General features: G+C 52.4%; 1 protein-coding gene across 3 annotated transcripts in view; it reads right to left on the bottom strand.

The window, feature by feature from the left end:
- Nucleotides 1-2122: 2122 nt before the first annotated feature.
- The window catches only part of WDR60 (WD repeat domain 60), a 45278-nt gene continuing 20439 nt past the window's right edge, over nucleotides 2123-26961 (bottom strand). The window contains exons 8-25 of one of the 3 annotated variants that reach the window (XM_032643452.1): nucleotides 26602-26667; nucleotides 23938-24015; nucleotides 23163-23388; nucleotides 21924-22026; nucleotides 20654-20783; nucleotides 19230-19341; nucleotides 18432-18523; nucleotides 17057-17186; nucleotides 15263-15435; nucleotides 13507-13669; nucleotides 10777-10890; nucleotides 10618-10679; nucleotides 10216-10267; nucleotides 9093-9153; nucleotides 6364-6463; nucleotides 6090-6221; nucleotides 4249-4472; nucleotides 2123-2616 (exon numbers count right to left, since the gene is read on the bottom strand). In XM_032643452.1, the coding sequence (XP_032499343.1) occupies nucleotides 2442-2616; nucleotides 4249-4472; nucleotides 6090-6221; nucleotides 6364-6463; nucleotides 9093-9153; nucleotides 10216-10267; nucleotides 10618-10679; nucleotides 10777-10890; nucleotides 13507-13669; nucleotides 15263-15435; nucleotides 17057-17186; nucleotides 18432-18523; nucleotides 19230-19341; nucleotides 20654-20783; nucleotides 21924-22026; nucleotides 23163-23388; nucleotides 23938-24015; nucleotides 26602-26667 (2193 nt within the window). In that variant the 3' untranslated portion in view covers nucleotides 2123-2441. The remainder of the gene's footprint in view (nucleotides 2617-4248; nucleotides 4473-6089; nucleotides 6222-6363; nucleotides 6464-9092; nucleotides 9154-10215; nucleotides 10268-10617; nucleotides 10680-10776; nucleotides 10891-13506; nucleotides 13670-15262; nucleotides 15436-17056; nucleotides 17187-18431; nucleotides 18524-19229; nucleotides 19342-20653; nucleotides 20784-21923; nucleotides 22027-23162; nucleotides 23389-23937; nucleotides 24016-26601; nucleotides 26668-26961) is intronic. The other 2 variants (XM_032643454.1, XM_032643453.1) reach the window with 2 other exon arrangements.

Here is a 26961-nt window from a genome sequence, read left to right on the forward strand (position 1 = left end):
CTGGAGAGGGTGTGGAGAAAAGGGAATACTCTTGCACTGCTGGTGGGAATGTGAATTGGTACAGCCACTATGGAGAACAGTATGGAGGTTCCTTAAAAAACTAAAACTAGAACTACCATATGACCCAGCAATCCCACTACTGGGCACATACCCTGAGAAGACCATAATTCAAAAGGACACATGTGCCCCAATCTTCATCTCAGCACTGTTTACAACAGCCAGGACATGGAAACAACCTAAATGTCCAACGATAGGTAAATGGATAAAGAAGATGTGGTACATACATACAATGGAATATTACTCAGCCATAAAAAGGGATGAAATTGGGTCATTTGTAGAGACGTGGATGGACGTAGAGTCTGTCACACAGAGTGAAGTAAGCCAGAAAGAGAAAAACAAATACTGTATATTAATGCATATATGTGGAATCTAGAAAAATAGTACAGATGAAGCTATTTGTGGGGCAGGAATAGAGATGTAGACGTAGAGAATGGACACGTGGACACAGTGGGGTAAGGGGAGGGTGGGACGAATTGGGACATCAGGATTGACATATATACACTACCATGTGTAAAATAGAGAGCTAGTGGGAACCTGCTGTATAGCACAGGGAGCTCAGCTCAGTGCTCTGTGATGACCTACATGGGGGGGAAACGGGGGAAGGGAGGTGCAAGACGGAGGGGATATATGTAGGCATATAGCTGATTCACTTCATTGTACAGCAGAAACTAACACAACATTGTAAAGCAATTTTACTCCAATTAAAAAAAAAAACCGGTAATATCCCATTTTATAATTTTAAGATGGTACCGTCATATTTAAGAGAATTCTTCTATTCTAACCACTGTACATAAATTAAATATTCCCGATGGATTTACAGGTTCCGGTCAGTTCGGCTCAGCCCAGTGGGGCTGGCCTTGCGGGAGGCTGCTGCTGACCCGGGCAGTGGAGCGGACTCCGGGGCTCCGGGGCGGGTCCCGTGTGGCGGTCTGCGCGACCAGGTCTCCGTCTCTCGGGGGAGAGGGGGGCGGGGAGCTGGATGCGGGGCTGGGGAGCGTCGCCTGCACGGGGGTCGCCCTCTCTGGCCTCTGCTTTGCACTGTTCACTTCCACCCGTTTCAGACTCTGTTGGTTCCCTGGGAATTGACACGACACGACACGACACTCTCATCTGCTATTTCCCGGGACCGGTCGCGCGGAAGGAGCAAAGGCCTCGGCGGGCGGGTCCGCGAGTCTCGAGGATGGAGCCCAAACCTGGGTGGAGGAGACCCTGGACTGGACCCGCGAGAAACCCCCGGGGAGCCGCTGGGGTGGGGGGCTGCCGCGAGGGGCTCCCACGAAGGTCACCCACGGGAGGCACCCACTGGACACCGTCCAGGTGAGCGCCCGGACCCCCCCCCCCCGCGACACCACCCGACCCCTCTTCACCCCGCGGCGCTGGACACAAGGTGTGCCGGGCGCCGAGCTCCAGTGGCGCAGGAGGCGAGCGCAGGGGGCCCGCATGGACCCCACGGTGGGCCGTCAAGGCCCGACGCCTCCGTGCCCGCAGGTCGCGTCGCCCGGTTCCTGGTCCTTGGCGGGATCTGGGCAGCGCCGCAGTTCTGAGGTGTAGGCAGGGCGCAGCATCCTAAGAGGACGATGGGAAGTTCAGGGATTCATGAGAAACTCGGTGAACAGCGCCGGGTGCTGGCCTGCTGAGGGTGCCCCAGGCCCTAGGAGCCTGACTGTTCTCTGCCTGGTCCCAGTTCTGGGGTGAAACCGTCCCATCGCTGGCGAAGCAGCAGACACATGTGGCCCAGAGAGAACAAACCTGCCTCCCACTGAACTCTCACCTGTCACTGTGTCAGTGACACTGGGTGTAGGCAAAGGCCGTCACCCCAGAATTCTCCTGTCCTTAAATGCCTGTAACTGTACAATTAAGAGAATTTATATATTTGCATCATCTTTAGACAAAACTAATTTTTAACAATAAAGCATAGTGCAAATGTGTCTGAACAGACATCCCAACATTACCAGCGGAAGTCCAACAAAGTATCAAAGAAACACAGGTGGGAGGTCATTTCAGCAGTCAGTCCTTTAATTTAAACCTGTGAATATGTCATTTTATGTATGACTAAGAAAACTGTTCATTAAATGCATTTTTATTTGGATTGTTTAAAAATCTAGTAATAAATGTTACAATATTTTAAAGCTGCTCTGAAAATCAGTAGAAATATTCTTGGAAAAGAGCATCCTACCTGGCTCTCTGTTGCCTTTGAAGTTCAGTATACACTAAAATGTCTGCTGTTTCCATTCAAAAATAGTAATTTATTTATGGCATATTGAAGTGACATTCTTGAAAAATTAACTCTGGACAGACACACGCCTTCTATCTACACGAATGTACACCCATCAGCTGTAACATCGGGGTCACCACACGGCTTCCTCGCGGCATCCCATGACCTACAGGGCTTCCCGCAGCAGCAGCCGCAGCCTCTGCAGCTCGTCGCCCACCGGGGCCACCCACTCCCGCCGCAAGTACTGGACGTCCACGTCGCCTGAGGCTCTGGCCAGCACCAGGGCCAGGAAGCCACTGCGGGTCTTCTCTGCTTCACCCACGATAGTCATGGCCACCAGCCTGAAATCGAGAAGCACATGCCATGTGATCCCGAGTCTCCCGATTACCCACCTTCCCAGGGGGGAGAAGGAAGAGGAGAAACGCTGTAAACACAGGGGGGAGGAGCTCCTTGGCATCAACCTGGGGATGACTTTGGATCTGGCTCCAAAAGCAAAGGCAACAGAAGCAAACAGGTGGGACTACGAAGCAGCTTCTGCACAGCAAAAGAAACCAGAAACAAAATGAAAGGGCAACCTACAGAATGGGAGAAAGTATTTGCCAATCATACATCTGTTAGGGGGTTAATAACCAAAACATAAAGATCTCATATAACTCAATAGCAGAGAAACCAAGCAATCCAATTACAAAATGGGCAGAAGATCTAAACAGAAAATTTTTCCAAAGAAGACACACAGATGGCCAACAGACAAGTGAAAAGATGCTCAACATCATTAATCACCAGGGAAATGCAAATCAAAACCACAATGAGCTATCACCTCACACCTGTCAGAATGGCCATCATCAAAAAGATAAGAAATAACAAATGCTGGAGAGGGTGTGGAGAAAAGGGAGCCCTCCTGCACTGCTGGTGGGAATGTAAATTGGTGCAGACACAATGGAGAACAGTGTGGAGGTTTCTCAAGAATTAAAAATAGAGCCAACATACAATCCAGCAATTCCACTCCTGGGTATTTATCCAAAGAAGATGAAGCCACTATCTCGAAGAGATATCTGCACTCCCATGTCCAGTGCAGCATTATTCACAAGAGCCAAGACATGGAAACAACCTAAGTGTCCATCAAGGGATGAACGGATAAAGAAGATGTTTTGTATATATATGTGTGTGTGTGTGTGTGTGTGTGTGTGTGTGTGTGTGTGTGTGTGTGTGTATATATATATATATCCATATACATGTCGAATATTATTCAGCCATAAAAAAGGAAATCCATTTGTGACAACATGGATGGACCTTGAGGGCATTACGCTAAGTGAAATAAGTTAGACAGAGAAGGACAAACACCGTGTGATCTCACTTCTGTGTGAAACCCCACCTCCACCCTGCACACATACACACACAAAACAGGCTCACAGACAGAGAACAGCCTGGTGGTTGCCAAAGGAAGGGGGTGGGGTGTGGACCAAACGGGCAAAGGGGTACAAGCTTCCAGTTATAAAATGAACAAGCCATGGGACGCAGTGCACACATGGCAACTATGGTTAATAACACTGTAGTGCATATTTGAAAGTTGATGAGAGTAAATATTAAAAGTTCTCATCACAAGAAAAAGCTTCTGAACTATGTAAGGTGACAGACGTATCATAAGACACTATATGCAAACTTCGCATCGTTATGTTGTGCACCTGAAACCAGTATGTTTTACGTCAGTTATACCTCAATATAAATAAATGAACGACAGATAACATAATTCTTTGATCCTTAGACTATTTTGGACTAAATATGAAACAAACACACTTTAAAGTGGTTTTTCAAGATCTTACTCAAATATATAAATATAAAACTAATATTTAAATATAAATAACCATACTTTAAAGTGTGGTGGCCTTATACATAAATCAAGTAAGAAAGACCATCAGTGATGCTTCTGCAAAAAAACACCTAGGAGAGCTCATCCTGAGTTTCATCAGACTTACCTGTCCGGATAGACGGGCTGTTTGGCGACAGGACCCAAATCGCTCTCCAGGAGGTCCCAAATATACACACAGGATGTGTCGTCCTGGACCAGGAACACAGCCGGTCTCGTCGAGGACCACTGCAGGCCAATGACGGCGCGGCCGTGGGTGCTCTCGTCCCACTGCAGGAGCGGGTGCTCGGCCGTCAGCTGGTGCAGCCTGATGCTCCCGTCAGAACAGCCAGCCTGCGGGAGGCGGGGAAACCTTATCACAGTTCTTTCCTCTTCTTTACTCAAGCTCAGTAGCCAAGGAAAATTTTCAGGACATCAGCTTTTTTTGTTGTACAGCAAAAATATTTGGTTTATATTTTGTTTTCCAAACATAAAATCGTAACATTAAATCTTGTCCTCACAAATCACGAAGGTGAGCGTTTGGAGATGCTGATACACTTTGTACCCCCTGCCCCTCCCCAAAAGGGCTAATAATTGGTGAATTCAGTGAACATATAAATAGGTGTTTATTTTTAACATAGCTGAATATTGCTGACTCAAGCATACGACATTAAGACTGGCAAGACGGACATCTTTTTTTAAAAAATCACATACGTTTGCACATATAATATGGCTTTACGTTCCTTTTGGATTGAAATTTCCATAAAACAAAACTCAGCTGGCCTAGTTAAAGACTAAACTTTTAGCCTAGGAAAAGGAAACAATTCCTTTTTACTCAATATATTTAATTCTTCACATATTTAATCTTTCAAAAAAAGCAGAGGCAAGATATAGCAATCACGAAAGCTTCTAAAGTAAATGAACAGATTTATGCATAATAGAGCCAGGTGCCCACTGTCGGGAGGGTGGAGGGGACCCTGGGCCAGCCGGGGACTAGGGTGTGCGTGCGACGCCAGGTGGGTGGTGAGTAGATGGAGACCAGAAGAGATCTCGATGTCGTGTCCTGTACACAAGCACTTCTGACTGCCCAGGTCTTGGTTTCTAAGTATTTTTCTCCTAACAGGAGCCAGGACTCCTTGGAGTAATGGCTGATACCGAGGGTTCCTGTGCCAGAAAGCAAAGAGGGGCTCCCGGAACGATGTCAGAACCACCTCCAGGGACCCCTTCCCCCGGGGGGACCATCTGAGCAGTGGAATAAAGGCAGGCAGCGAATCTGAGACGCACTGAAGACAGTGAAAAGCCTCGTGTGTCCACGTTTAGACAAGAAATACACACGATCGCGAGGAAAGGCAGTCTTCCGACCAGCGACAGCTCCCACGGAATTAATGACAGGGCGACAGAACCCGCCTGGTGACCGACACGGGGGCTAAGACGCAGCAGCAGGCCCTGGCTGGCCAGACGGGGAAGGGGGGGCCCCATGGTCAGGAGAGGCCTGCATCTAATCGTGAGGACGCCCAGGCCCTCTGTGTGATGCTGAGGCCGGTCCCAGTGAAGGCGGTGAGGAGCCACGGTGACTGAACAGGACACGTGACCCGGGCCACGACGCTGCTCACAAAGGACACTGTCAGGACAGTCGCGGGCTTGCACTCAGACCCGCAGAGAGCAGGGCTGACCTGGGCTACAGGAGACCAACACCCAGCCCCTGGGGTGGAGCGTCCTGGCCACGGCAAGTGTGTCACTGCACACTCAGGCTGGTGGGGGGCGAGGGGGAACGCTCTGTGCCGTCCTTGTAACTGTTCTACAAGCCGAAAATGACGTCAGAATAAAAGGTCTGAAGAAGATCCAGACGACAGCCTCATGGAACGAGCTGTGCTGACCACACGGATGGGACTTCAGGAGACCAGACCCGAGCGCTGTGGATCCCAGCAGACGCTGCGAAAGAATCAGTGCTTAAAAAACAGGCGTTCTTACCAGGAATATCGGTTCTCCAAACGGTGAAAAGTCAATCACGTTCACCTTCACCGGCCTCATGCCCTGCTGCTGGGGCCTGAACAACCTGGGAGACACTCTCATGTCTTGTCTGGTGCCATGGCTGATGAGGCCCTGAAGGGAGAGTAAGGGGGGAACCAGGCGGGGTAAAGCTCTTATTCTTGAAGCAATTTAATCAACATTCTGATTAAAGCAAACAGTTAAGTTTACTTCCAACAAAAATACTTACAGAATGAAATCTAGACCGTTTACTCACCATGTCTGTGCCAACAACAAAGCGATTAGAGTCTGAAGGCAGAAATTTAACGCTCAGTGTCTGTGTGGAGCCCCAAAACTCATAACCTTTATGGGAAAGGCTGGAAAACAGCAAAGATGAACAGATGGGCAGTCTTGAAACTGTCAGGACGGAGGTGACACTTAACACCGTCACCTGCCATCTGCCACTGGACGCGCTTCTAGTTCCTTTCCCCTTCGCTTACCATAGGCTCTGCACAGTTCCTTCAGCCCGTCCTCTTGCTCTTTCTTCTACTGTCTAAGCCACTCTTTCATTCACAGACTTAAATTTCAGAGACAACAGTTCCATTTCTAGAAATGTCTTTCTGATCGCACAATTCTCTCTCGTACCCTGGTGGGTGTCCCTCACATGGCAGCGTCGTGACCCTCCCCATGAGCCTGGCCGTGGACGTGCCCCCCACAGGCAGCTGTCCCAGTGCTGACAGCCCCCAGGCACTGGTCTGCCCCACACTCGCTCCTCAGCTGAGGACCCCTGACCGCACCCCGACTCGGCTTCTGGGATTCTCCCACTGGAGAGGCAGTGCGTCCCAGGGTCCCAGGCGGGGGTCAGCTCCAGCTCGCTGCCCTGCAGGCTGACTTGAAGCTCCGCCCTTATTCTGGCACTTTCCTCGCTTTTTAAAAGACTGTATCTAGTGTGCTGTTGCTTTTCTACCTTGTAACAGCCAGGGCCCAGGGCTGCTCCTGCCACGCTGCCCCAGTCCTGGGTCGGGGATCCGGCCCCTCAGTCTCTCCCCTCTCTTCTTACCTCCAGCCGAGATCCCCGCCTCGGGGCCCGCTGCCCTGGTCACCTCCACGCTGGGCCGAGCAGGTCCCGCCCGTCCCGCCCTTCCCACCCCCAGGCCCCCTCCTCCCCCCCTGGTCCTCAGCTGCACGGTGCCCCTCAGCTGAGCTGGACACCTGGGCGAGAGGCAGGCTCACCCCGGTTCCTGGAGCCAGCCGGCCACCAGGTGTGCTCAATCCCACCCTTGACTGAGCCCAGCCCTCCGTCCCCGCGAGTGCCGCCTGGTTCAGGCTCTCATCTCGGATCTCCAACCACCCCCACGGCAGCTCCCGAAGCTCTCCCCAAGTCCCCTCCTCTGTTCCAAGCTTACACTGCTGCCAAGTTCATGGTTCTAAACTGCAAACAAGACACACCCCTCCTTATGTAGAGTTCCAAGAAGAGTCCCCGTCACCCTCGAGAGAACTGTCTGAACCCTCGGCGCAGCGGACCCTCCTGAGGGTCAGGCCACCGACTCTACCCTTCTCCTGACAGCAAACCTACTGGCAGGTCTGAAACCGTCGGCGTCTTCATGCCTCTGGGCTCCCTCTGCCCGGGGCAGGCTCCCTGACTCTCATCTCAGCCCCTGTCCCACGGCCGTCCCTCCTCCGAGCCCCCACTCAGCATGGCTCCCCCCAGCACTTCACGCGTGTGCCGAGCCACGGGGATGAGGAGACGTGCCACCAGGCCACTCTCAGGGGAGGCCTTGCTGCCCCAGGGGCCAGGGGCACTTCACCCAAGGTCCCCCCTCCTCCCCGGGATGCCCGTGTTCGGGGCCGAGGGAGGGAGGCTCAGGCCTGGCAAAGGGGCTCTGGAGAGCCGCTCCTGAGGAGCTCCGGGCCAGGCAGCCGCCGGGGGGCCTGCCTCTCAGCCCAGCCCCTCGCCACCACCCCTGCCAGACGCCAACCCCACGGCTGCAGTGGCTACTGGACACTTGTCTGCACTTAAGGGCCCTCCCTGAGGGAAGAGGCACCACGAGGCAGCCGGTAGAACACACGCCACTCGGCAAGTGTGCGGACACGGTCTGGACAGATGTTTGTTACACCCGGACCTGGGGGAGGCAGTGCCACGCATTTAGCGGGGAAAACCCAACATCAGCTACAGGTGACGCCTTCCTTTAAAGAGCGTATGGTTAAGTACAGGAGAAACTTATAGTTAAAAGATAAATGCAATGCATGGTATGAAGTGATACGGCCATAATGGAGATGAGAATGGTCTCACAGAAATTCAGTGAGCCGTCAGGGGGCCACCCGTGGTGGGGTCTGCAGTGTATTAGATGAGTTTTTTCAGCGTAACTCACTCCTTGTCATAATTATACTGAAATCAACAGCAGGTGATTTACAATCATGAAGCATGTATGAGTTCATTGATACAACCCAGAGGTGTTCTGTCTGATGAGGAAAAGTCAGGCTAATATCAAAGCGTTTTCCAGGGTAAATCACAGGCTGATAGCTAGGCCCTGACTGCGGTGAAAAGATGAGAAAAGACATGTTCGGGAAATAAATTAACATGAAATATATAAATACCACAAACAATATTCATACATCTAAGATTTTTACATCATATTAAGTTATTTGAGTAAAAACAGAAACCGAATTTCTGAATAAAACTTTCATACCAATGCTTCTAGTTCCTGAAACTTGTCTATTTAACTTCAGGGTTGTATTAAAACTGGATGAAAAAGAGTCAAATCGTACCAATTCATAAGATAGAAAATATTTTAATCAAAGAAAAATGTTAGCTCTATACCTGGCAATTGCATTTATTACTTTGATTCACTAATAATAAACTAAGTAGCAAATAAACTATTTAGCAAAAATACAGTGGGGGAAGTTAGGGCTCTTCAGTGCCAGCCTGGCCATGCCTTACTACCTAACACTATTTCCTCCTGTGGGAAACAGGGCTTTGTGAGCAGGGATGCGGCACAGACCTACCTGTCACTCAGCTGAACCGCGGCACTGTGCACCAACTTTATCCTCCCTCCAGGTAGTAAACCTACAAACAGAGAAACCAGAAGTAAATGCACCTCGTAATACAAGTTAACCCAAATCCAATTACATCTGCCTGGAATTATTTTTCATTGCTTAAATATCTGTGTTAGGAAATAATACAAAAATGCAGATTGATGAAGAGTGTTCTGTCCCTCACGCAGGGGAGGTTCCTGCAATTGCCTTAGGATATGAATTAAGAATTTGCATTTCAGGGCCTTAGGGGAAGAGCGTTGGTGGATTCAATATCAAAAAGCCTTTACATTTTTAGATTTGATTTAAAAAGGGAAGTACACTTAAGCAAGAAAAGAAAAAAAATCAATATTTAACAAACCGCCAATTCCCCACAGAAACCCTCTCCTGCAAATGTCCTCCCGCGCCGGTTTCGGTTCGTCATGCAGGTGGGGAGGCCCCCTCCGGCCCCTCTAGCCCCGTCCCGCCCCGCCCGGTGTCCCACACCCACGGCAGCCCCTGCTCACAGGGAGCAGAGCGGATGCTGCACGAAGACGAGGCTGAGAGGCCCCTCAGGATGGTTTCCACCGCATCCTTTCTCCAGGAGAGGGGGGGTCCACAGCACCGGCCCCTCCTCATTTCAAGAAGTCAGAGTGACTCTGGTCCTATTTTCTGGCTGGCTCTACGGGGGTGCCCCCGGCCCAAACAAGGTGAAGGGGCCGGTCATTAAATAAGCGGCTGGAGCTGCTGAGGAAGTGCAGGCGGGCGGCCCCTCGGTGCCCCAGCCCAGGGCGTCGGGACAGCAAACTGCCGGCCGCAGAGCCCCCCCACCCCCGGTGGCTCCAGTCTCAGAGGTCTTGGGGGTCACACACACCCGGGCCTTTAGACACCGAGTCTCGGGGACGCCCTCAGGGAGCACAGAGCAGACGACACACACGGGCCTCCCGTGACAAGGGCATCAGGGGCCTGTTCAACAGCCGACAGGTTATAAAATACACAACTTAATCTTCATTTTCCATGCAGCTAATCACTGATTCTTCAAAGCGGTTATCGGTATCTTTAATCTTTATTGATTTTAGCAACCGTTGATTAAACTCAGTTTTCATTTAATAGTTACCTAAGTCACTTACTGCACCTGCAGTATCTGCTTTTGCTAATTCAACCACCACCTGAAATGAACACTGAAGATGAGTGTCAGCACGTGTAATAATCGTGAAACAGTCACTAAAAATTTAATTGCTCCAGAAAAAAGACTAGCGTTTAAAAGTTATAAATTCCCTTCTTCGACCTGTTCCTCTACACTCTGTGACCGGTCAATGCCCTGTGCATCCTCCGGCCCTGACACTGCTCCCCTTTCACTCCCACAGGCATTCCCAGCAAGCCCGTCTCGTCCTGGTTTCCCCACCGTAGCTGACTGCATGGTCGCCCCTGCTCCGCACGCATCTCCCCCTGCCACCCCGACCACAGAGCACCGACCACCACGCAAACCCTGGGGTGAGCGCTCGCACGTCCGACTCACCCACACGTTGAGAACCCCACTCTCGTCCAAGGAAGCGACGTGGAAGGACAGGCCTGCTGGCTCTAGTGAAGACAGAACCGGGGAAAGACCGGCTCATGACCAGGAAACCACATCTCACAACTTGAGCTCAGGACTTTATGGAAGTGAAGGGTCACGTACCTTCTTGAGTAGAAAACGGTGAAAGCACACAGCTCTGTCTTTTGCAGACAGACCCTGCGATGGGTTCTATTGCCTGGAGGGGACTGCGGTGGTTTACAGACGTCAGGACACCGTCTGGGGATGAAAAGCACAGGCACCACACGCACGCCGTGAGTCGTGGGATACAGTTAACATTGTGCAGGGACAGGCACATCTTCCCAAGCACAAGGCCACGCGGACCACAGTGAAAGGACACGTGCCATGGCTCTCAGCATCACCGAGGAGCAGAGGCCGCAGACCTCGTCACACCTGTGAGAGGCGGGCCCTGTGTCTGCACGACGGCAGGTACAAGGATAGACAGAGCGGGTGGGGGGCTCTCCACGGCAAGAGGGAGTCGCAGAGACAGAGCAGAAGCTGGGGCCTCCCCGGCTGCGGGGGAACGGGGGCCTCACAGCCAGAGCAGCACAGGGAACGGGGAGTAGGGAGACTCGGGAGCTGCAGGCTCACCACCCCCACCAAGGGCAGCACCTTTAAAGAAACGACACCTCACAGTCCAATGGAACAGAGCTCCTCTGACCTGGCATATCCACCTACAAAACGTCCAGGAGTAGAAAAGAACAGACCAACTCCACACAAAGCTACCGAAGGAAATGCGAGAGAAAATGCAAATGAAAGCATTTCAACCCAAGAAAATTCCCCCTCCAAAAAACAAGCATGAAACAGAAGACCAAAATCCAACACTCCAAACTACATCACATCTCTTCAAAAATACATTTGGAAATGTATTTAAAGCACGTAAACAAACAAAAACACCTGGAATCAGAAACCCAGAACAAAAATGGATTAAAAAACATCAAGAAAGAAAATGAGAGTTAGGGCTGAACTCAAGAAAGAAACTGAAGAAAAAGACAAAACGGTCTCAGGAATGAAGAATAAGTGACAGGGTTTCAGATTCAATGAACTTGAGGGAGGCCAGCTGAGGAAGGGGTGTCCTCTGGACCTGAGGTTACTGAAACTTCGAAGGTTTTAATGACAATGTTTAGATGGCAAAAGAAAACGAAGGCAGCATGTTAATGGAGTAATTAAGTTTAAAAACTTAAGAGTTTTAGTGTTTTGAACACGGTGGTGAATTCAAAGTTGAATTAGTAATAGCAGCAGTTAGAAAACGCACATTCTTAAAAGGTATCTTTTCTAACAGCATCAAACCCGTAAGGTACCTATAAACTCATACATTCTCAATAGTGGCAATTTCACCCCCAAAGCGGCAAAAATTGGTTGCTGGGAGACAAAAGAAACCTTGCCCTTTTATGTATAAAACACAGATGTACTCAGAGAATGTATAGAGATACGCAGTATATGTGCGGTGCTCCAGGCAGGGGCGATCAGGCTCCTTGGCGAAGAGGAGGCACACCCGACACGCCTGACACAGGACTGTGTCCAGAGCACACAAGGCCTCGGAACAACGCAACAGTAAGAAGCAACAAATCAATTTACAAATGCGTGAAAGACCTAAACACACCCCACTGAAGACAGACAGCAAACAAGCACCTGGAGACGCTCCGCATCACACGTCCTCAGGGAAACACAAAATAAAACCTCGAGACACACTCGCACCCACCAGAAGGGCAGGAAGTCTGCCGGCCCCGCGGGTGAGGACGTTCAGCCCGTGGCGCCTGGGGTGCAGGCTCCAGTCCTGACCGCCAGCCACAGGAATTAACCAGGAGCCCACCCACCAGCCGGCGCAAAAACCCACGTGGTGCCCAGCAGAGGACCCTGCCCAGAGAAGGAGGGGTGACGTTCTGAGCCCCACACAGCCGTGACCACAGGCACATCTCCCGAAGGGACGGAGGCCAGGCTTGAAGGCCTGGGCCCTGCAGGGTCCCATCATTTGCCTTCTGAGAAGGTAAAACTACAGAGAAAAAGCCGATCCTGGGACTCATGAAGACGGGGAGACGCAAAGCCAGCTGTGTGTTGGGTGCGTGGGTGGGGGGTGTCCCTGGGCAGGAACAGGGAGAAGGACGGTGAGAGACGGTCAGGTCTGAGTGCAGGCCCTGCCCCGAGGTCACTGTGCTCGTGGACGAGCCTCCCACCCCTGAGCACTGGCAGGTGGGCAGAGACGGGTGCTGAACAGGTCACGTCCACAAAGCACTGAGAGAAAACCCCGGAACACAAGTGCCTACGCAGGGGCGGGGCAGGGTGGGGTGGTGGTCGTGCTTGTCCTTGTTCGTGGTTGTGGTTGTGATTGGCTGTGGCTGGAATTGTAATTGTGATTGTGGTTGTGGTTATGGCTGTAGTTGGCTGTGGTCGGAATTGTGATTGTGGTTGTGGTTGTGGTTGGTTGCGGCAGCAGCCGCATTGGCATGAAGTATTCACAGGAGTCTGACTAGGGGTCCTGGCAGCTCCAGTGGTTCTGGTGCCTTTTGACCCCTGAGAGGCCACTACTTCTCTCCTTCAGCCTCCAGTGGGGCTGTCTGAGCCACAGGAGCGCACACACCAACGCACTTCAGACTGATTTAAAACTGGGCGTCATCTCACTGAGGACCTGAAGTCCTCAGAGCTAACAGGACGGAGCGCTCCCATCACCACTGCCACTGCCCGAGCAGCTGCCGGAAGGAGGCTGTTTCTCCTGTTTATCACAGGTCTCTTTTGCTCTTAGGTCAGAGCCGTCCTCTGGGATGACCTGCATGAACGATGCAAAGGGATCTCACGGCTGCTCCGGAAGACCCTGGGCTGGCGGGCAGTGTCACTGACCGGTGGAAAAGGTTGCGGTCCTGAACGTCCAGAAGCACCCGCTCAGCTTCACGTAATGATGGATCCTGGCATCTTCCCTCAGATCCCACACGACCACCGAGCCGTGCACGGTCCCAGCAAACAGCAAGAAGGCTTTAAAGGGGCTAAAGCAGCAGCACGTGACCTAGAAAGATGCACAGAAAGCCGGAGGCTGACAAGTGGAGGCACCGGTGCCCGTGGACCTTCCACCTGGAAGCCGAGGGCGTCTGCGTGCCGTCTCCCTGGGTGACGGGAGGGATGGCGGCTGCGGGGCGTGGCCACGGTGCCTCCATTCAGCCCCATCAGGTGGCCCAGAAGGGCTGATGCCTCTTCTGCCATTTTATTTACATCCTGCATCACAGTAAGTCGTTATTTTCAAGCCCCCAAAACTGATACCCATAAAAGTAATCCTTCTCCACAGCTCTGGAGGAAATCGACGACTTTGAGGTCAAGGACCACATGACTAGAAACACACGCGTAAAAGGGCAGCTCTCCCACTGTACCCGCGTGGTCGTCACACCACAGCCCCACTAACCAGGGGCAGGAAACGCACGCGGCCAAGGACCTGGAAAATCTCAGGCACATTAAGAAAGCTCTATACAGAATGGCCATCATCAAAAAATCTAGAAACAATAAATGCTGGAGAGGGGGTGGAGAAAAGGGAACACTTTTGCACTGCTGGTGGGAATGTGAATTGGTTCAGCCACTATGGAGAACAGTGTGGAGGTTCCTTAAAAAACTACAAATAGAATTACCATATGACCCAGCAATCCCACTACTGGGCATATACCCTGAGAAAACCAAAATTCAAAAAGAGTCATGTACCAAAATGTTCATTGCAGCTCTATTTACAATAGCCCGGAGATGGAAACAACCTAAGCGCCCATCATCGGATGAATGGATAAAAAAGATGTGGCACGTATATACAATGGAATATTACTCAGCCTTAAAAAGAAATGAAATTGAGCTATTTGTAATGAGATGGATAGACCTAGAGTCTGTCATACAGAGTGAAGTAAGTCAGAAAGAAAAAGACAAATACCGTATGCTAACACATATATATGGAATTTAAGGGAAAAAAATGTCATGAAGAACCTAGGAGTAAGACAGGAATAAAGATGCAGACCTACTGGAGAACGGACTTGAGGATATGGGGAGGGGGAAGGGTGAGCTTTGACAGGGCGAGAGAGAGTCATGGACATATACACAAACGTAGTAAGGTAGATAGCTGGGGGGAAGCAGCCGCAAGGCACAGGGATAATAGCTCGGTGCTTTGTGACAGCCTGGAGGGGTGGGATGGGGAGAGTGGGAGGGAGGGAGACGCCAAGAGGGAAGACATATGGGAACATATGTATATGTATAACTGATTCACTTTGTTATAAAGCAGAAACTAACACACCATTGTAAAGCAATTATACCCCAATAAAGATGTTTAAAAAAAAAAGAAAGCTCTACAATATCCGGACCCACTGCAGCAAGCCGGGAAGCACACTTCTGGGGTCCCAGCGGCGCCAGAGCCCATGTGTCCATTAAGTCACAGGCACAACAGTGCTGAACGCCAGGGACTGAGAGGCTGCGGTAACCTGGCCCCTCCGTCCAGCTGGTCCTGCCAACTAGGAGTTTCTGCACCTCGTCACCCTGCACACATCTGGGGTGGCAGGGACAGAAAGCAGTGGCCTTGGAAGCCCTCCTGGTGCCTGCCCTCTGCTAGTAACACCACGGCTCTCCCGGGCTGTACCTTCGACTCGCATATCAGGACCTTCTGGGGCCCCGATGGCTGCCAGATGTCCCACACGCAGAGCACGTATCTGCCATCCAGCAGGGGCGTGAAGGCTTTCCCAGGTCGCCCGTGCACGGACACCACCATCCGCCTCTGAACCTGAGAGGCATGCAGGTAGGATACTCTCCGGTCTGAGGATAAGACAAGAAAAATGTTTCTGCATTTAGTGATCTGCCAGAATCCACGTTAAACTAACATACTTCAGATTATTCAGATACATTTCAGCCTAATGAAGAAATAAACATGGTCTTTCGAAGATGCCCGCACGTGAAATCGAGGTTTTTACAAATGGCCAAGCTCGACTTGAAAACGTCCAAGTTGGCCTCGTCTGCTAGAAGCCACCCTCCTCCGCACTCGGCACAAAGCGGCCTGGGACTCCGCTGTCCATCAGCTACTCCCACGGGCCCGTGGGAGCGCAGGTGACCTGGGTGGGGTGTCACAGCTGCCCCATCAGTGCCTCCTCCCCCGGCAACGGGACCCTGCCTGACACCCATCTTCCTCCTGGTATCTGTCCCTCAGACACACTGTCTGTTCCCCTCGTTCGGTCCACTTACAGAGGCAGGATTTCTGTCTGTCTGTCCACTGTGACTCCAAGGCCTGGGACACTGCAGACACTCCTGAGTATCTGTGGCACCCAGAGAAGAATGAGTGGGCCACCAGCGCTGCGCGTTTCCTGGCGATGGTGGCATCGAGCGGACTCTGTGAGGGTCCCGGGTCACTCCCTCGGAGCTCAGCTCCAGGTAACGTGAACCAGGCCCAGGTCAAGGACACCTGCCGTCCCAACCTCCTCTCCTGTTACCTCAAAACTCACTTTACTAAAACAAAAGAAAAACCTCCAATCTGCCCACACTCGGAACTAAGGGGCAAGTTCCGGACAACACCCGTGCATCCTCTGTCTCTAACTAAGGGCTCTGGAACAAGCACACCCGGCCCCCAGCTCTGGATCTGTGAAGCTGCCATCACTCATCAGCTCCTGGAGGAAAGGACTGCTTTAATTCCTGTTTCTTGGGCTGCAGGGGGAGGTGGTGGTGTGGACAGCTGTATTTTGAATGCTATAGATGCAATGATTTATTGTTTTTCTAATAGGATAACTCTTACCTTTTAAAAACAAAAATACCCTCAAACAACATGAGTTTTTTAAATTAACAATGCCATTTGTGCTAATGGTCAGTGCAGAGGCATGGATACGAATCTAGATCTCTACAGCAGGCAGGATAGAGGAACTTCTAGAACAAGCGGCACCAATGCACCGGGTCACGCAGGCCCAGAAGCACCCGGCACAGCTGACTGCGGGGCCCCTGCACTCCTTGCCCTTCTCCACGCAGACCAGGACCGTGGTTGCCACCCAAGCCCTCACCAGACACTTGTTTTAAAAACAAGGAGGCGACCCGCTTAAGCAATTTACACTTGGTCACGCCCAAGCAGTTTGTTTCGTTTACGACCACATGCGGTCACACTCCATGTGTGATGACACGGGCTTCACTTTGGTGGATTTTATGCTCTGTAACCACAGATCAACTTAAATCTAAGTCAACGCTGGGCTAAGTTAACCACACGACTCCCACCCGGACGCTCCCTCACGCCGCTCCCACCGTTCCTCTACCCGTGAGTGCCCATCATTCCTGTAACACACGCGCTCGAGTCTGCAGAAGCTGGACCTCCGCTCCCTGTTCAATAATCCCCCTGTTAACACAGGGTGTAACAGTAAGGGTCACTGCCTCAACGTCAATGTTGACTTTGAGGACCGCTTACTTTGAAGGAACGGCAAGCTGGTATTCAGCTGCGCGGAGCTATCGCTGAAGCGCAGGGGGCAGTCCTGCGCCCGGGGTGTCCAGGTCGGCTCCGACGCCACCCGATCCTCTTCAAGCAGAACCGCAATCACCTTCCAAAGACACATGAGCAGTCCTTCTTCAACACTCTCAAATGGACTCATCTTACAAGATAAAACAAAGCACTACCTAATCTTACCTGTTTCTTAAAATAACTGCCTAAGTCCAAGATATCGTATAAACGGACAGAATAAAATTATTTTGTCCTTTCCACACAATAATAGAAACTACCAGGTAAAGTTCCATTAACATAAACTCCAGAGCCATTATTTAACACTGGATGTCATTTTTCATAGTAAACCTTTTGCTAAAATAACGGGAGTGGGGCAAGGGACCCTCCAGCTTTCCGAGAAGAAACAGGGGCATGGAAATGCCACCTACAGCACCACTTCCTGCTCACCGGGCTGCGGTAAGGACCCAGTGTGACAGCAAATCACTGTCACTGCCCTCATGGGTCGTGGGTCACGCTCAGGACGACGATGGGGAAGAGAAAGGTGAGGTGGACTCGGGAGAGGTGCCCACTGAGAACAGACGGGACAGGGCGGGAGGCCCAGCAGTGAGACCAAGGTCTCCGACCCCGGCCGCCCCTGCTTCCTGCTCCAGCCCACCTTTCCTCCACGTCACCGGCACCCGAGTGTGTGAACCCTCACTGAGAGCGGCTGACGTCACGTGCAAGCGTGTGAAAGCACGGTCGTATCTCGTAAAGAACAGACGCTCCGCCACGCAGCTCGGAGACCAGCACAGGGCTGAGGACAGGCTCATTCTGAATCTACATGTCAGGTTCATGTGTATTATACTTATCGGTGCTTTATACTTGAATTCTGAGCTGACGTGGAAACAATACGAGACAACTGAAGAAACACAAACGCCGACCTTGCACTTGATGTACTGAGAAACATTACGGACCCTGATCCTCTTCCTCCAGGGGCTCAAACAGAAACACCCACGCAGGACCAGGATGGTGACCGTGGTTTGCTTTGACATAATTGAGGGGTGGGTGACGGGGCTCAAGAGGTGAAGGGCTGCAAGCTGGGACCTCTGAAGCACGCAGCGGCCACCTGCCGCCCCTCGACCTTTGTACGGACTTTGAAGATTCCATAACCAGTTTTTAAAGTCATGAGTTTACTAGTTTCAAATACCCTAGATGTGTGCTCACCTTGCTGACTTTGTATGTCTGTTTTTTAGTCTATATTCATTTTAAAATGCAAGCAACCAACGTTACAGTACAGAATCCAAACACACAGACAGTGCCTGCAGCCACAGAAGCTGCTGGGGTCCCTGCCCAGGGCAGAGCGCACCTGGCAAGCGGCCCGGAGGAAGCTGCACAGGCGGGGCGTGTTGACCTTCGGGACGACGGCGGCGGCATCAAGGGGGCCGCTCCGCTCACTCCCTGAAAAAAACAGCGCACATGAAACCAGCCAGCGCGACTCTCACAGTCACGGTCGCACACGTCAAAGGGCGTACGAGTGAACCAGGAGCCCTGGAGGGGAAGCCAGGGGGTTCCATCTCATCCTCTAGATCGCCTCCTGATTTCTCAGAAGTCTGTAAACAGAATCCTACCTAAAGCATCAGTTTATCATGTATGTGTTACATTTAGGTGTGTTATTTTCTTACGATGAGGCTTCCCTGAGGAAAGGGAGTAACAGAGGTAATTCCTCAGAAGGAACAATCCACCACCAGTAAAGCAATATTTAGCACATAAATAACCGAGGAGAACCCAAGGTGAGCAGAACTCTGCATATTCCAGGGGCTTCCATCTGTCTTGATATGACATACCTGGAAAATGTACTTAAAGATGAAACTTCTCTAAGAATGAGAACAGACTACCCCAAATTAAGAGCAGAGAGTGTTCTAGAAGCCCATCTGCAAAGTGCTGGTTTGGCACGTGGGCTCTTTCCTTTCCATTTAGGAACAAGTGTTGTGAACCCTGATCAGGGCCCAGCCCAGGCCTCCAGCTCCGCGCAGGTGCTAAGGGTGGTGTCTGGAAGAGCTCTGGTGTTTCCACAGTCACGTGGTGACAGCCACACTCGAGACGGAGGAAAGAACAAGAAAGGGAGTGAACACAACTCCCAGGGCCGAGAGCAGAGGCTGGTTACCCCCAGACACGGCCACGCCTTCCCCTGGGTGCTGGGTCCACACTTCCTGAGTCTCAACCTCTTCAGTCTGGACATTCCTGTCCACGTTATCTTCATTATACTGAACGTAGGCCTGAAAAACAAAGCTGGGCTGAATTAGCTTTGGATCTCAACCTCAGAGCCATTTCTCATTGCTGAAAACAACTAACAATTTTTAAGTTAATGATGACAGTCTTCTAGTCTGTCAAAAGTAAGCATATGGCATAAATAACAATCATGCAAAGACTGGTTGTGTCTTAAACATTTGATAAATATGGGCCTAAATTTCAAAAGCGTTTTCAAAAAGTCACAACAAACAATTCAGCTCTGGCTTGAAAAGATGATGACCTAGTCCACCAACACCCTATTCTCTTAGAACACAGCAGCTTTGCAAAACCAGACACAAATTTATTTATTTCAAAAATGTACATGCTTCAGCAAAGACAGTTTTGATACTAATAGCTTTAAGATGAGGAAAACAAGTAAAAGAAGTTAGATAGTCTGCTCAAGGTCAGAGTGAGTCAGCTGCAAAGCCAGGGTTAATCAGTCAGCTTCTTAAATTTCCTCCTGTGATCTTCTCCCCAGTGAAAGATTACTGACTGATATATCCAAGAGCATGTTGATAGGTGCACTGTGGGGACAGAAGAAAAATGTCCCAGGAGATCCCTGACTCCAAGACTTCACCACCTTGGGAGGTGGACTGTCACACAGTCAACAACTGGAAGTACTACAGGGAAAGACAGGGCTGTGTGGGTCGTACTGTAGCAACCTTGGAGCCAGAGGACACAGCGCAAGTCATCGGGAAGGGGTCACCTAGTTGCCTAGAGGGCAGGACAAGGACAGAGAGCAACAGGCAGGTAGATGGCAGGAGAGGCTGCGTGGCCTAAACCAGGTGATGGAGAAAAACAGGTAGATGACAAAGGGACCTGGCAAGAAGGATCCACAGGCAGGTGGTGGGGGGCCTGGCACAGGAAGACCTTGAGAGGAGGGTGAGGAGAATGGAACAGGCAGGAGGGATACTGAGGTGAGCCCAGTGTCTTGGGATTTGGGAGGCACTCGGTCGCTGATCTTGGAGTCCCTACATGCAGGAACATACGTGCAGGCCTCGGAGGCAGTGCAGGACGCTACAGCCCACATGAACCCAAGCAAGTGATCCGAGGTGACTTCCCAGTGACCTTCAGTAACCCCCCTACTTGGGGCTGTCCTCAGGGCTTGGGAGCGATCCACATCCGTGCCCAGGAGCCTCCAGGGCGCCGAGGACGCTGGCACAACCTCCAGGCAACGAGCACATGACGTCTGCGTCCCTCACAACCACTCACAGGTCTAACGTCCGGAACAGGGCACCGCGCCACACGAACTCCTGCCAACGCACTGCACTCGCACTTGGTAGCTAACCCTGTGCTCACCTGCTTGGTGTTTCTTCTCCCAAAGTTTCGGATGTACATGTCGTACTCGCTCACTGGTGGGAGGTCCAGGAGGGAGAAGGTGAAGGAGAAGTCCAGGTCGATAAGCCGGAGCAGCTTCGCACTGCGTGTCCTGGAGACGAGACGACGTGACGTCGACCACGTGCAAAGGGAAGAATGGGCCGGGGCAGGGAGCCTCAGGAGGAGCTGGTGGCTCCGGCCAAGGGGCTCGTGAAGGTCTGTCTGGTGGGAGCCTGAGATACTGACAGTCACTAAGGTGGGAACTCACGCGTGTACAGCGAGGCCCCGGGGCTGAAAACCCCACCTGTGCCGTCGGCGCCCTCAGGCCCCCATCCCACCTGCCCGCCACCCACCCCGCTCTGAGGGACGCGTCCAGCCAGGCGAGCCCCTGTCCACCCTCACCCCCGCCTTCATCTGATAAGACACTGGAAGAGCTGTGCTGCTGCAGAGGTTGGCGGCCATGAGACCCGGGGGCGGAAGAGCCCGCTCCGCCAGTGCGTCTCCCTGGCCGATCCCACTCTCTCTAAACCTATTGCATCCATCCCAGATCTGGGTGGACTCTTACATCTGCTCCCAGACTGTACTGGGAGTACAGCAGACCACGGGCTGAGATTCTGTTCTCCACTTTCATGAATCTAGGAATTCTGCAAATTTCTGAGTTCACAGTCGTGTAAGCTTGGACTCTGACGCCTGGTGGCCCTGGCTGTTCAAAGCTCACATCCACCTCCACCAGAGGCTAACCCGGGGCCTGCGCTTCATCGTCTACACAACTGGCCTGCGGCACCCACGGAGGACATCAACACAGGAGGCACAGCGCCCGGGCCAGCGTGGGGCTCTTCACCCACGAATCCCCAGCTTCCTCACGCGAGAAACAGAGCGCTGGCCCTGAGTGACGCCAACCACAGGGTAGGAGGGGGCAGCACCACAGGCGCAGGCTGGGCCAGGCCGACTCTCTGCTCGGGGTTCCGGCCACCAGCCTCGCAGGCCCCTGACAGTGACGCTGCCGCAGCCGTGACGTGGGGGCTCCCAGGGGCCCCCAGAACTAACGCCAATGCTAGGGCCGATTTTGTCTACAGCACTGCACACCCGCACCAGGACACAACATCTGGACACAGGGAAACGGAGCACAAATGAAATCACGTGCCTGAACGCCAGCAGTGAAAACAAAACAAGAGCTAATTTTTAAGGGTACATTGAAGAAAAGTGTATTAAAACTCCCTAATTCCTCCTGCAAAGTTCCCAACACACCTACTTTTGCTTAAGGGCCTGAGTCCGACTCTTCTGGCGGCGTGAGGCTGTCGCAAAGTCCAGGAAAATCCCACAAGCAGGGGTTTCGGAGGGGGAAACGTCTGCAGCTGCACACAGACAAAAAGCGTTTTCGTGACACTGAAACGTTTCTTCAAGCGAAAGGAATCAAGAGTAAACCAGCCAGAAGCATGCAAACCAATTACGTTCAGTAAGGTCTTTACACATAACTAGTGTTAAACATCTTCTACGAGCATTTAAGAACCACTCCAGCTACCGTCATCTAAAACTTTCAGCGACAAAGCAAAACTTCCTACGCATGTGCCAATCACACTACGTTTAGAAATATTTAAGAATACACATACAAGGCAGCCCTCCACTCCCGCCCCACTCTCCCCCTCCCCCTCCCAAAGCGTGTCCTCTGGTAAGGGAGCTGAGACGTGAACGCACAAAACAACTGAAGAACAGAGACAGATGCAACTTAATGCTGGATCAGCCACTCACTGTGGCAGAGAGAAAACAGGCAGACGCGGGCAGGGGTTCGTCAGGTCACAGGGTGCGGAGGTCGTTGGCCTGGTGACCCACCATCAACTGCCGAAAGCTCCCACCAGGACGGACAGCTCGGGCCCTCACCCTCCCATGCAGACAGCCTCCGTTGCCTCTATCCCCCAAGGATTTCTGCGCTTCCCGTGCAGACTGACCGCCGTCTGTCTACACATTTATTCCAGTTGTATCTTACTCTGTCTTCTCATTCCTCTTGGATACGTGTTTGAACTCCTGCAAAGAGCGTGCCCTCCCCTGCCGTCTCACAGCTTGATCAGACCCGCCAGGCACAGCCGGATCCCAGCCAGGCACAGGTTGCCGACCGAGCGCCTCCTGCTTCTCATCCCTCAGAACACCTGGCACTCAGGACAGTCAGGAGCGTTTATGAAAAGAACTCTCCTACCCTTACAAGTAGCCCTATCACACCCAGATGCCAAGAACTTCTGAGCGAAATACCTTTCCAATCTCCTAAAGAAAATCGCCGGGAGAGGACAGCTCCCTGGGGAACAGACCCTGTGCCGCCACGCGGCCCCTCTGACACACCCGGGGCTCCAGAAAAACAGCAGCCTGTGCAGCTGACGGACGACATGGCGCAGGGAAGGAGCAGGGCTGCGCCCAGGCCCCGCGCGCCGAGCACCTGCCGGGCGCCGTCACGGGGGCGGAAGGGCCGGGAGCGACACGGGACCAGCATGCACTCACGTACCCGGCCCCGGCCCCGGCCCCCTGCCACGCTCCGTCTGGCCTTGCTTCTCAAACAGCTTCGAGGACAGCTCGCCGACCCGTTCATTTTCTGCGTGGATGGCTTTCTGAATTTCCTGTATCTCCCTCCTTCTGGCCAGAGGAAGCTCTTCCGCTGTCTCTTCTGATTCAGGCTCGTGTGCAACATCGTCATCGTCCCCGTCACAGACCTCAAAGTCATCCTCGTAGCCCTGCAAACGTAGCAGACACGCACACAGGACAAAACGCACAGCTTACAGCCTGAAACAGACGTGGTCCTCAGTGTGGCTCAGGGCGACTTCTACAGCTCACAGATTCCCACATCGCTGCATCACAGATCTGTATGAACTGCTGCGTTTGTTTTTCTGCACCTGCACAAACTCTACAGAACTACGTACACTGAGCGCTCTGAATGAACAATAACGTGCAAACGCCTTTGTGCTGAGAATGGGAGTGTATGTGCACATACACGTGTGCTACATGCATACTCCACGTAGACGGACACGTATACATGCATACACACGCGCACATGTACGTACACATTTGACTGCAGTGCACTAACAATAGCTTAAATAGAAAAACCACTTAATTACATCATACTGGTCAGCAACGGTAGACATAGAGCAAACTTTTTATAGGTGCCAGACCTACATCAAACAGCTAAGGAGTATTGAGAGCAACAGAAAGAAAAAAAAACTTAAGTTACTGATTTTAGAACAAATTATCTTTAAGCTGAGAAAATTTTAAATTTTTATACCTACTTCAAAATCATCTTCAGAACCGGCTGCACATTCGCCAGCTCCAGCATTTCCTAAGTCGGTGTCTTCCTTTTCAATTTCCTAGAGTAGAAATCAAACATACAATTAAAATATTCAATCATAAGTTGACTCTTGCAAATCGGTTGGGAAAATACATGTTTTCTCAGATTCACTTGATGTTGCTAATTTTAAAATTCAAATATCTATAAAATGAACATAACCTAATTACAACTCTTAAAGAAATACCCTAACTTATAAGCATAGCCAGAAAGAGAAAACAGTGAACAATCATATTCTTTTTGGGAAACCTCTATAATTCTGGTGGCTAAAGAAAAAAGGTGTGGTACTTCCCTGGTGGCGCAGTGGTTAAGAATCCGCCTGCCAATGCAAGGGACACGGGTTCGAACCCTGGTCTGGGAAGACCCCACGTGCCGCGCAGCGACTAAGCCCATGCGCCACAGCTACTGAGCCTGTGCTCTAGAGCACGCCAGCCACAGCTACTGAAGCCCGTGTGCCACAACTACTGCAGCCCGTGCACCTAGAGCCCATGCTCCACAAAAAGAGAAGCCACCGCAATGAGAAGCCCACACACCACAACGAAGAGTAGCCTCTGCTCGCCACAACTAGAGAAAGCCCGCACGCAGCAACGAAGACCCAACGCAACCAAAAAAAAAACCAATGGAACAAAATTTTAAAAAGTGAAAAAGAGAGAAGGTATTATACAAATAACCCACAGACTGGCATTCAGCACTGCCTTCCCCACTGTGCCTCTCATCCATGATCACAGCCCGGCATCTGCAGTTAAGAACAGACACACTGACACACGTGCTCAAGCACACGCCAGCCAGGTCCCGTGTGGCCCACCACAGCTCCAGTAACCAGGACCAGCAGACAGCCCTGCCCCACGAGCAGGCAGATGTGCTGCCCTGCCCCTGGCCCGGCCATCACTGACCACCGCCAGCCTCCATTTCTCCCCTGAAGTCTGAGTAAGTCCTGCAGTGGACGTGTGCTCAGTCGTGCTCTGCAGGTTTGGGTGGCTGCACGTGTCACCCTCAGGCCGACCCGGTCTGGGTCTGAGGGATGAGGAAGAGGGTGCCGGGAAGACGGAGCAGAAGGACGTTCCAGGTCTCCAGGGCAGGAGGTGGCAGAAACGAAATACAGGTTCAGGAAACTCACACTTTCCCCCAAGGCTGTTCCTTCTCTTGTCCACCTCCGCTCCCCCTCGCCCGATTTACTGGTGACATGGCACCTCCACCGCTCACAAGCCTACACACCAGGAGCCCGCCGGGACCCCGCTCTCCCCGCCCGCCAGCCGGCCCTCCGCCCCAACGCTGCCACCCCCCAGCCTAGCCCCTACCGTCCCTGCCGTGTCCCCTCTCGTGCCCTCGGAGTTCAGAGACAACCTTCTGAGCAGGAAATCTGATCACACCACACCTGCTTCATACCCCCACGGCTCCCCAGCACCCGTGGTGGACGCCCCAAGCACCACAAATTCAATCACCGAAGGGGCTTCCGTCTCCATCCTGGAGGAAGAAACAAAACATTCCTGGCGCCTGCAGGCAGGACAGATGTGGGGAGGTGAGACCCACCCGCAGGCCTGCTGCGGAGGTGGGCACTGCTGATCTGCCCAGGGGCAAGGAGACAACTCGCAGGCTTTCGGGTTTCACACAGGATAGATGTTGGGGATGGAGAGCAGAGGGTGAGCCTGCGGAGTGTGGACTGTCCAGGAGGGGCCGACAAGCTTGGAGCTCAGGAAGGGGGTGGGAAGGGCTTCATCTTCTCTCCAGAACCTAGTGCCCTGCTGTGTGGTGACCAATGCCAGGAAGTCAGTGATCGGAGCCACAGAGAAGCCAGCTGAGCCTCAAAGTGGACATTCGGTTCTGAGCCCGGGGATGAGGACGTGCCCCGCAGGCCCAGAGGACCAAAAACCTGCCTCACGAGCAGGTGCTTTGGGCACATCGTCATACAAAGTCACCGTACGTTATGGTGCATGACATGCCACGTGTACGGTACCAATAAAGAGGACCCTGCTGATTGAGAAGAGGAACTAAGACAAACGTCATGCAGGAGTTTTAAGCAAAACTCATAGCATCGCAAGCTCGCTGCGTGCCAACAACTCATCACTCGGCAAGCACCCAGGGCCTCACAGTGCCCAGGGCGCCCGTCAGGGGCAGACAGGAGGACGGTGCCAAGGAAGTGTTCCTCCACCTCCCACGGGGGCCCCGAGCACACAGCCTTCTGCTTCACCCCCCAGTTTTGGAGAGAGTGCCTTGGCGTCACCAATGGCCTCTTACAGGAGGAAAGGGCCGTTTCCTTTGCCTCTGGTTTGGCTTTTGTTTTTGAAAATTATCTGCTACGTGGAATATGTCTCACTGACGATGGCCAGAACTGTGTCTCTGTGACGCCTCTGTTCAGTTTCTTCCATTCTCCCCAGACCTGCTTTCAACGCAGAGCAACAACGAGAAGGCTGAGGACGCATCCAGCCCACGCTCCTCAGGAAGCCGCACACCCGAGGGCAGTGGCGGGGCAAGCACGCACCTCCCCCTCCATCCTAACGTCCTGCTGCCTAAAAGAGGAGGGTATCACCCCCAGGAAACACACCGCGAGAGCCGGGACACGAGTGACAGCGCGCGTTGGGACAGAAGCAGAGACACGTCCTCTCCTTACCAAGGCCTCTTCACTCCCTTGCCTCCGGGCCAGCTTCCACGCCGAGGGGCCCTCTTCGCGGCCATGCTGGGGGACACAGCACAGCTGGTCAGCGCAGAGGGACGGAGGGAGGGTCCCAGGGCAGCCACAGGGCCCACCCCCCCTCTCATGGGGACGCAGGTCCTTGCTCAGAGGGGCACTGGCGGTGTGACTTCACACAGGAACTCAGCTTCTCTGGGCCTCGGTTTTCTCTTCCAAGAAATGGGGAGAACTGTGAACCTTCTTCCTTGTGCCAGTGAGGTGGCAGGTAAAACGGGAGAAGCTGGCCATCCTGCTGTGGTCACTGGCCCCAGGAAGGCACAGCTCTCAGATGTCACTGCT

Source organism: Phocoena sinus, chromosome 9, assembly GCF_008692025.1.
Source record: "Phocoena sinus isolate mPhoSin1 chromosome 9, mPhoSin1.pri, whole genome shotgun sequence".
In the NCBI taxonomy this organism is placed as follows: Eukaryota; Metazoa; Chordata; class Mammalia; order Artiodactyla; family Phocoenidae; genus Phocoena; species Phocoena sinus.